General features: G+C 40.5%; 1 protein-coding gene across 1 annotated transcript; it reads left to right on the top strand.

Moving 5' to 3' along the window:
• Positions 1 to 242: 242 nt before the first annotated feature.
• On the top strand, positions 243 to 2241 carry LINGO2 (leucine rich repeat and Ig domain containing 2). Its single transcript, XM_024754634.1, has one exon. It carries the CDS (start codon positions 243 to 245, stop codon positions 2061 to 2063), a length of 1821 nt encoding a protein of 606 aa, XP_024610402.1. The 3' UTR covers positions 2064 to 2241.
• Positions 2242 to 11059: the final 8818 nt, after the last annotated feature.

Genomic DNA, 11059 nt, shown 5'->3' with positions numbered 1-11059 from the left:
CAAGAAAACTGAAGTACAGGGAGACGCAGTAACTTACCTGAGATCGTGTAGCTAACAATGGCAGCTCTCGGGTTTAAAGCTCGGATCTGTAGCGTTCCAAATCCAGGGTCTTCTTCATTGTACTCACTGTCTCATTTATGTCTCTCTACCTATCTATGTCCTAACTCAATTTCTCTTCCTCCTTTCTTTGGCCCCTTCTCCTGCAGGCCCGTGACCAAGGTGTAAGACTAAGAGGGGGAGTCATGCTTCACACGGCCTTATCATGTTGGCAGCCATTCCTGGGTCTGGCTGTGGTCTTAATCTTCATGGGATCCACCATTGGCTGCCCTGCTCGCTGCGAGTGCTCAGCCCAGAACAAATCTGTTAGCTGCCACCGAAGGAGATTGATCGCCATCCCAGAGGGCATTCCCATCGAGACTAAAATCTTGGACCTCAGCAAGAACAGGCTGAAAAGTGTCAACCCTGAAGAATTCATCTCATACCCTCTGCTGGAGGAGATAGACTTGAGTGACAACATCATCGCCAATGTGGAGCCAGGAGCATTTAACAACCTCTTCAACCTGCGTTCCCTCCGCCTGAAGGGCAATCGCCTGAAGTTGGTCCCTCTGGGGGTCTTCACGGGCCTCGCCAACCTCACCAAGCTTGACATTAGTGAAAATAAGATTGTCATTTTACTGGACTACATGTTCCAAGATTTGCATAACCTGAAGTCTCTAGAAGTGGGGGATAATGATTTGGTTTATATATCACATAGGGCCTTCAGTGGGCTGCTTAGCTTGGAGCAGCTCACCCTGGAGAAATGCAACCTAACAGCGGTACCAACAGAAGCCCTCTCCCATCTCCGCAGCCTCATCAGCCTGCATCTGAAGCATCTCAGTATCAACAACATGCCCGTGTATGCCTTTAAAAGACTGTTCCACCTGAAACATCTAGAGATTGACTATTGGCCTTTACTGGATATGATGCCTGCCAATAGCCTCTATGGTCTCAACCTCACATCCCTCTCAATCACGAACACCAACCTGTCCGTTGTACCCTTCCTTGCCTTTAAACACCTGGTCTATCTGACCCACCTTAACCTCTCCTACAATCCCATCAGCACTATCGAAGCAGGCATGTTCTCGGACCTGATCCGCCTTCAGGAGCTTCATATAGTGGGGGCCCAGCTCCGCACCATTGAGCCTCACTCCTTCCAAGGGCTCCGCTTCCTTCGTGTGCTCAATGTGTCTCAGAACCTACTGGAAACTTTGGAAGAGAATGTCTTCTCCTCCCCTAGGGCTTTGGAGGTCCTGAGCATTAATAACAACCCACTGGCCTGTGACTGCCGCCTTCTCTGGATCCTGCAGCGTCACCCCACCCTGCAGTTCGGTGGCCAGCAGCCCATGTGTGCTGGCCCAGACACCATTCGTGAGAGGTCATTCAAGGATTTCCACAGCACTGCCCTTTCTTTTTACTTTACCTGCAAAAAACCCAAAATCCGTGAAAAGAAGTTGCAGCATCTGCTAGTGGATGAGGGGCAGACGGTCCAGCTGGAATGCAATGCAGATGGAGACCCACAGCCTGTGATTTCCTGGGTGACACCTCGAAGGCGTTTCATCACCGCCAAGTCCAATGGAAGAGCCACTGTGTTGGGCGATGGCACCTTGGAAATCCGTTTTGCCCAGGATCAGGATAGTGGGATGTATGTTTGCATCGCTAGCAACGCCGCTGGGAATGACACCTTCACAGCCTCCTTAACTGTGAAAGGATTCACTTCAGACCGCTTCCTTTATGCAAACAGGACCCCTATGTACATGACCGACTCCAATGACACCGTTTCCAATGGCACCAATGCCAATACTTTTTCCCTGGACCTTAAAACAATACTGGTGTCTACAGCCATGGGCTGTTTCACATTCCTGGGAGTGGTCTTATTTTGTTTTCTCCTCCTTTTTGTGTGGAGCCGAGGGAAAGGCAAACACAAAAACAGCATTGACCTTGAGTATGTACCCCGAAAAAACAATGGTGCTGTTGTGGAAGGGGAGGTGGCTGGACCCAGGAGGTTCAACATGAAAATGATTTGAGGGTCGACCACTCCAGCTATGGTTTCCGTGTCATTGTTGGTAACCAGTTAAGACAGCCTGGCACAGTAAAGCACTAGGTTAAAAGGCAGCTTAGTGCCGCTGCCCGTGTCAAAGCAGGGTCCATGGAAGCAGGAGGACTTCTGATGGAGACTCGCCACCGCCTAAAGGCAGGCATGTGTCAGAGCCCTTCACACAGTGGGATACTAATTGTTTGCATTGCAAATATTGGCATTCTGGGGATCTCAGTAATGAACCTGACCTTTGGCTTATGCTCATGGACAGTTATTCAACATTTTCTACCACTGCAAAAACAAAAGAATAAATAAAAAGGAACAACCTACAATGTAGGATTTACATATTAAAAAGACACATTTGTCCAAAACATACTCTACAGAAAAATTTGTATCTCTGATTCTCATTTGTTAAAGCCTTGCATCATACCGTATTGTTGGTTCGACACCACAAAGAAATCAATATATTCTTTACTCTTTTTTTTTTTGAAAACATATATGCTGTATATGTTTTAAAGCAATATGAATGAGAGGTTGTGCTTTTAGTTACTCACCACTATCAATCCAAGTGTGATTTCACCTTCCTTTCCATAGAGATAACCCTGAGACTAGATCCCTGGAGTTATGGGCGGATATATGTTGAAAGATGTGTTTGTCTGACGTAGGATGCCAAGAAATAGGACCCAAGGCAAAAATGCTCAATTCTGTTAACTTCTGTTACTATAAATAAAGGCATGTGCCTAGTTTTGATACAGAATGGAATATTTTTTATACTTGTGATATCACACTGGACCAGTTTACTGTTACAAAGTCCTTGGTTTCTCCAGAAGGTGGTGTGCCACTGTTTATACCTGTAAAATGCAAGGTAGGTGTTAATAATGAAAATTATTCATTTAACCACAACTTGATTTTACTTTCATCGATTGCTACTAACTAATGAGTTAATAGAAAATGGAAGAGGATGTGCTTGTTATATATACTCGTAGGGCACTATTCAGCTCGTAGCTAAGATCAACTATTCAGATGTTTAAAAGCTCTCTGGATAAGGAGGAGTTCTTCTCAGATTCCAGCACAAACCAGGGTGATCCATGCATTACACGATCCATGCAACTAAGGATCTGTTTAAAAGATGATAGCTGTCTGAATGCTAGATTGCTTCCAGTCTAAGGAATCATCTAGCTACTGCAACTCTGCTGTTGTCTATTCAAATACTTTAAACACAGTATTATCTTTTTTTTTTTTTTTCCCGGACCGGGGCACGAACCCGTGTCCCCTGCATCGGCAGGCAGACTCTCAGCCACTGCGCCACCAGGGAAGCCCCACGGTATTATCTTAAATGGACAACTTCAGGGTTTCTCCCTGCTTCCTCTGCAAATAGATAGATTTTTATTTTGAAAATTGTCTGGTGTAGACAAGAAGAATCTGTCTTGTTTTTAAAGAAGTGGCAAAAAACAAGGTAGATTACGCAGCACTTACTGATTTTTTTTTTTTTTCTCTCCACTGAGGAAAAACTAAGATTTACCCCTATAAGTAGGTTAAATCGTGCTGACGCTTTCATGCCTCTGAATGAAGGCTGTTTATCCAATTCAGTTTGTGTTACTGATTGGTACTCAAAGTTAAAATATTATAGTTTAAAAACAATGGCGTCATGCCATTACCACCCGTGACCTGGTTCAAATGAGACACAATTCCATTTGGCGAAAGGTTGTGTCAATGGTTTTCAAAGCATATACAGTTGACCCCTGAACGTGGGAGTTAGGGATGATGACGCTCTGCACAGTTGAAAATCTTCACATAACTTAGCCCTGTGTATCCACAATTCCGCATCCACGGATTCAACCAACCTCAGATCGCATAGTACTTATAGTATTTGCTGTTGAAAAGGATTTGTGTATAAGTGGACCTGCACAGTTAGAACCCATGTTGTTCAAGGTCAACTATATTTACGTGATCTGAGAAAGCACTGAATATATAGAGTGTATTCATGACATATGATATATGTAATTAGCATAGAACAGATAGATATCTACACTTTTCACACTCGGAGAGAGAGACCTAAAAAAGAGCACCCTTTCGGACAGCATGTAAGCTGGAGTAGAAGGTCTCCGGGGTTTGTTTCTTGACATATCAGACTGGAGGTTTGACTTTCAAAAAGCTGGCTTTTTTGAGTATCTGAAATTTTTAGTAACTTCAATAAAATTAAACTGACCCCAATAAAAAAGTGACAGGTCCAGAAATTGTTTGCCAACTGGATAGCAACATGGTTAAGCCCATTCCTCCCTTAATAAAGGGTGGAAAATGAGATAGAAAGATTGAAGAATTGCCTGCTTGAATCATTTTTCATTTGACTTTCCTGATGATTACCATACATCACTTAGAGATTCATTTCCCTCTTACGGCAATTAACTACCTTATTTATATCTAACAATACAAATCGAGATCTTACAAATTCTATCAGAATTCCAACTTGTGTGGAAATGGAATGGAGTCTTTCAAACTTAAGAATGAACGAAGTTAGAGAGAGAGTCTTCCAAAAGTTAGTGGAGAGTACTTTGCATGGAGTAAGTACTTAACTAATTGGCCAACAAAAAGAGAGAAACATTTAGCAGTTAATAAAAGGGCTTTATAATTCTCACTGCTATTTTCTGTCAAAATAAAAGTTGACCAAAACGCTTAGTCAAATGAAATTGGATTAAAGTTAACTCATCCGTGAAAAGATTTAGTTATTTTTCCACAGGAAGAAAAGAGACTGCACTCTCTCAGGGGTTTCCATACTCTGATGCCTGGAACACTAGTTATTTAAGATATTAATAAGCGTTCTTCCCAAAAAAGAGTCCCATAGACTAATAAGTTGGGAAAATGGTGCATTCTGTAACCACCTCGTGGAGGTTCGGTATCTATTTGAGCCTAACAAATCCTCTGAAAAGTCCAATAAACAAGAATCCTGTTTAATTTTGTTTACCTTGGGGTTTCTCTAACTTATCTGAGCATGAAGCACTTCTTTTCGTGATGCAACTGTTAAACATCTTGAAAAACTAGAGTTCCACAGAACCCAGTTTGGTCAACTTTGGACTAAAATAGTACTCTCCCAAATTATTCCTAAACCCAATGTTTCCAAGAAGAGTAAAATTACTATTTGAATTGGGCTCCAATAGATTACAAAAAAAAAAAAAAAAAAAAAAAAAAAAAAAAAGAAATATGCCACCTGGATAAGTGATCTGATCATAAAAATGTACTGGCCAAATAGTGCTAGGAGAATCTGTGACTTTCTGTCTGAAGCATCATAGTAAAGGATTTCTAGGTAACTGAATGGCCACTTAATTTTCTACATTCTCACTATCTATTCAGATCTTGGGTTCCTTTTTATAACTGCAAAGCTCTGATCTTGGGTTCCGTCGACTAGAATCTTGGGGCTCTAGGACTGAGTTTCACAAAGGGAATTTTTCCTTATGGCCTCAGTTTACCTCTTTGTCAGGTCCAACTAGACTGTGGTAACCAACAGCAGTCTAGATCAGCAAGTGGGCCAAATTTTCCCCTGAGTAGTCATCTCGGGGTCATCATCTTCCCAGAGTATTTGTCCAAACTGTCCTAAGAAGAAATGCAGTTGTTTGGCTCAGCATTTAACTCTGGGTTGACCAGTTCTGTGTGCATATTAGGCATCTTCAGAGAAGATTTTATACTTCCTAGGCATTAAATTTCTAGAAGAAAAATGCCCCGACTAGAGCCCTAATGGCCAGAGAACTGATCTATGCCCCCAGATGTCTGAAATACATGTTATTAGAGTATGATAACTCACCAAACGATTTGGCCTAATGTGTTCCTGGCAAGGGATTTCTACTTTTCCAAGTTCTCCCGTTACTTACTTTTTTTTCATTTTCATTGCATTTATAATTATGAGCTTTTCAGATATTCTCAAAGTTTGAAAATGTAAACCAAGAATTGCCAAGACTTGTATTTCCTAGTCCCAGAGGACATTTTCAGAGCTCTGGTTTTGCTCAGGTTCCTCAGAACTTTTGCTTATCACCAACAACTCCCCAGTAGTATAAAGGCATTCAGGATTTGCTCTAAAGTATTCAAGGTGGATTCTTTTTCCATTGGTCTGTCAAATATTCTGTTCTCTTCAGTTCTCAGAGGAGTCCAGAAATTACAGTCTTCCAGGACTTTTTCAAAGAAGAATTATTTAAATCTCACCTGCATTTAAGCCTGACCTTTGTCATTTTCCATGACTCAAGCAGGAACAAATATGTTTAAATATTATAAGGTACAAAAGACAGGATGTGATCTTGGAGAAGAAAAATTGAGTAGAGCCCCACGTAGATTAACTTACCCTTCCAGGGTCTCTCTTTATCTCCACATCAAGACATTTGTTTTAACTTCAGGGACTGTGCTCAGAAGTTGTTCAACACCACAGAATATGTCGTGAGGCTTTCTAGGAAAGAAAAAAAATACACATCATTTTCAACTTAGAAGGCTAAGACCTGACCAAAAAAATATCAGAAGTTTAAAGAAGGGTTGGAGGGAGACGTTTGAATCCATTTTAATCCTATTTCCTTTATTACTATTTTTTATAGTTACCTTCTAACTGAAGAAACATCAGAGGTTATACTCTTCTTTAACTGTCATCAGTGTCTTTTTTGTCCCTCTTACCTATGTCCTGGTCACATCTATAGAGCTCACATAAGCCATTCCAAATGGATTTTATGCCATGTGAACCTAGTAACAAAGCATGTGAGGCCAAAGCTATTCATTCTACTTAGTATTTAGGTAAAGATTTATCCCCTTTATTCCTGGGGTTAAAGTCCTAGAAACATTTCCCATTAGACTAATATCAATACACGAGGTACCTGGTGATTTCCATTGACTTTCCACCATTGGCTTTGAGAGCCCCATCCTTTCTTCCAAAATCCTTGCTCTCTTCTGATTGAGGACATTCTGGAGTTATCCTTGCCCTCGTGTGTGGAAAGCCTTGAGGAATGAGCCATCACCTGACTTGTTGATTTTAGAGTTGCATGTCACGCAGCAGAGTATGCTTCCTGGTACTTTGGCAAACATTTGACATGAATCTCTGTTACTCTTCCCTTAACTCCTCCAAAAGCCGTTCCAAAGAGAGCCTTCTCAGTCTCACTCCAGCAAAAGTCCTGCCACAGGGAAAGGACAGCTTCACAGTCTAAGTCAGTAAGATCAAAATGAGAGCTGATTTGCCATGATATTTAGCTAAGAAGTTACCTAACAAAAAATGGTGTTTAGCAGCCATAGGCCTAGACTTGCAAGATTTAGCCAAGTAAACCATGCTTTAAATCAGCAACGAATGACAGGTTTTCAAATCTGAAGTTGGCTTTTCTGTTTTGGTAGCAGTAAATGTAGCTCTGCATATTTTCTCAAAAATGTTAGAGAATGGAAACTGCTTACCTGTTGTGAGCTTTTCAACAGATTGTCTAGGATAAAATGTTTGCAGCAAAAAAAAAAAAAAAGAAAAGACATAATTCAGAAGTTTGTAAAAGCTTTGTTTTTCTAAAACAGGCCTGAACTGAAGCTGATGTTCCTCTTTCAAAATATAGGAATCTGATCAAGACAAGCTTGCAAGTACCCAGACTGCCCTTCTCCAGTTGGCCAAAGTCTTTAATACCTCTTCTCCCCTCCCCTTGCCCCTCTCCCTGGAGAACATTCTGAATAGGAAGGAGGAAAAGATCAGGGGATACTAACTCCCCTGAGACAGCTCACATCCCCCCCCCCCCCCCCCCGTTCCTGCCTTCTTTCCTGATACTACAAATGAAATGATCCCTCATTCTCCAGTTCTGCCTTACCCACCACTGTCACCCCCCAGCTGCTGTCATACCTCATCGATGAATGCTCTCCCCAGGGGAAAGTCTCCTCTCATTAGTACTCAGAAATTCTTGGGCAATTGTTAAACTGGAAATTGCTTCTTTTAAAAAGCCCTCCAGCCTATCTCACATAACACTTTAAAAGTTAAGACTTACCATTCACATAATCACAAGCTGACAGCAATCTGCAGGTTGAGTGAGTCTGATTTTTTTCTCTCTCTCTCCTAGAAGCAGGTGGGTTGATATAATGCCAGCCTTAAATAGAAGCTTTATTTATAGCCTTAGCAGAATGAGCAAAGAGCTGGCATAATCGAGAGAGTACTGCATATTTTAAGGAAGGCTTTGCCTTTAATATGCAAAATAGCCATTAGAAGATAACAAAAATGCAAATTTACATTCTCCTAAATTGGTTAACTGTATTAATTCCAATAAAGTTCAAAAGATAACTTTCCATACTACAAATGGGTCAGAGTCAAAGATGCTGGGTCTATTCTACAAGGACAAACAAAAACCAAAAACCCAGAAATTTGGTTGCCATGTTAACTTTCTTCATTTTCTTGCAAACTTCCTATTCTAAATTGCTTTAATATTTGTAATCTCCACTACAATGAAACCAATGTAATCTGTAATACCATGTAATCAACAAATGAAGATTAAGCAGGGGGATAATTCAGACTTGCAAAAAGAATTCAATCTTTACAACAATGTGTGTCCAGCAACACACTGAGTCACATACATATCTATGTGATGGCAAGAGAGAGGAATTGAGTCATGAACAAACTCTTTAGAGGCTATTTGGAAGGAAACAGGCTCTTTTCCTCCCCAGTTATAAAATCAGGTGTACCACACATACATGTGTGTTGCTTTGATACGCAAGTCAGTTGTCTTCTTACGTTTTATCCTTTTCCATATGGTATGAAATGCCCCAAATAATAATCAGTTTAAAAGCTATTGTTTATATATACATATATAAATATGAGGGGGAGGGTGATCGGATTTTTTTTTAAGTGTATAAAATGTAACTGTTTTTAAAGTTGATAAGCTTGAGCAGGAGAAAAAAAACAACAACAACAGAATTGTGTGTCTGTGTTTTTCTTTAATGTCTTATCAAAGTCTTATTGTGGGACCATCCCATGACTGGAAGCTACTAACCAACAACCTAGAAAACTTTTTTTTTAAATGCCTGATAGCTTGTTTTTGTTCTCAAAACAAATTAGTGCTAATGACAAAAGTATCTTGATTTAGGGTTATGCCTCGTCGACTATATTGATTTATTGTGGGCATGTTTTATTTTTAACGTGTAAAAATAAGTTAACTTATTTTATTAACATGTAAAGTAAGTTAAGAACACATGTTTTCTTTATTGATGTAAAGGGCTTAAGTATCTGACATCTCAGTTAAATCCATTTGGGTATTATTAAGAAATGAAATATAATAAAAGACAATTGGAGTCATCTATCAGAAAATATTTCCTTATTGAGAGAGGTAGGTTATATGAGCCTTACCGGGAACATGAGGTTGCATGAATATCTTTAACATGGTTATTAGAACAGATAAGCTACAAATAATTCCAGTCAGAGAAGCAGCAGGCCCAGGGCAATCTGATTCTACTGCCGGGGTGAATGGAAACCACTCAGAAGGGAATCAGAGGCCAGGTTTTCAGGTTCATCGTAAGCAAAATTCCAAGGGGCCATGATTTGAGCCGCTGAATATCCAAATTTAGGTCATATCAACCGCACTAGAAATATATTCTACCTTACTGAAGATAAATCCTGTATCACTTGCAGAATCATCTCATCCATTTGAGTTGGTTACAAAAAGCAAGTAATGGCCATGACTTTAGGTATGAAATATATTTGATCAAGAACTGCAGGGTTCAGCAAGCCATACACACAACATGATCATCTAGTCACCTTCTCTGAGTGAGCTTTCACTCAGCCAACTATCTATGATCGAGACATCGTGTGAGATAAGGCGCAAAATATTAAAAAGAGAAAAATCTTTTCTCTCGTCTTCAGGCAAATTGGTAACAAAGGAAAGAAGACTGTCTAGTGTAAAAGAGGAAAAGAACTGAAAATGTAAAAACTGCCCTTTGTGCACTCTTTCTTCTGAGAGCAAAGGTGCTCTCTCCTCACCTTTGGTGCTTAAGGGAACAGGCTTTAGGGAGGTGTGCTCAGGGAGCGTCATCCTGTGGTTTCATCTTCACCCCCTAGAGCTCGTTAGATGCCTTCCAGTGAAGAGACAGTAAGTGGAGGAAGCAGAAACCTGGCAGGAATGGGACCTGGAAGTCATACTGCTAAATACAAGGAAGTCCAAGATTCACCTCCAGGCAGCAGCAGATAAACTCTGAGGCTGCTGGCAAGAAATTCACAAAAGGCCGCCTTGCTATTCTTTAACTACAGAATGAAGAGCTTACACCAGAAAGGCGCTTCCTTCTCCCGGAAGATTTTTTGGTACTGCCAAAGCTGCGTAACTAAGAGTCACAGCTCTGACAGTGGGCTTTCCTTTTATACCACTAAACTAGCATGACCAAAAAACGGAGAAAGATTTTCCATGAATATAGTTTTGAGTATGTTTGGGAATACATCTCTACCAACTAATACATCACAAGTTAGGCTGTCCAGTAACCTGTTCCCTGATCAAGTTATTCCCTGATCAGGGAAAAGATAGCCCCGATATTTCAGGACTTTTTCTTAAATAAGGATAAGAGGAAAGAAGACAATATAGTGAAGTTTAAATGAGAGCCAAATGTACTCTTAGCAGTCTGGCTTCTGGCTCTGTCCTTATAAGGACATTCTGACCATGTGTTGCTTCATAAATTTCAAGCTTCGTAAATGCTTCAAGCCCATCAGAGTTTTGAGTTTCTGAGTTGGGGGGATGTTTGTTGGTCTTTTTCTCCCTCTCATTTTCCTTAGTCATGGGCATCCTGCTCCAGCTGTTAATGTTTCTGTGTCATTTGAGACAGTATAAATAAAAGTTATGAGTTCCTACACACTCCCGTTAAGGCAGATAAGTATATTATAGAACCCAATATTCTTTTCATAATTACCTCATTGTCAGACCTAAAACCCAGGATGTGAAGACTAATGTGGAATAAGGCCAAGTTGAGGAAAAAATTGAGAAACCTTAATGGGATTCCTGAGGGGAAATTCACCTAGGAATT

The sequence above is a fragment of the Neophocaena asiaeorientalis genome, unplaced genomic scaffold, assembly GCF_003031525.2.
Source record: "Neophocaena asiaeorientalis asiaeorientalis breed wild unplaced genomic scaffold, Neophocaena_asiaeorientalis_V1.1 scaffold379, whole genome shotgun sequence".
NCBI classification, from domain to species: Eukaryota; Metazoa; Chordata; class Mammalia; order Artiodactyla; family Phocoenidae; genus Neophocaena; species Neophocaena asiaeorientalis.
Note: the sequence above shows the minus strand (reverse complement) of the source record. Positions and strands in the feature narration are given on the sequence as shown.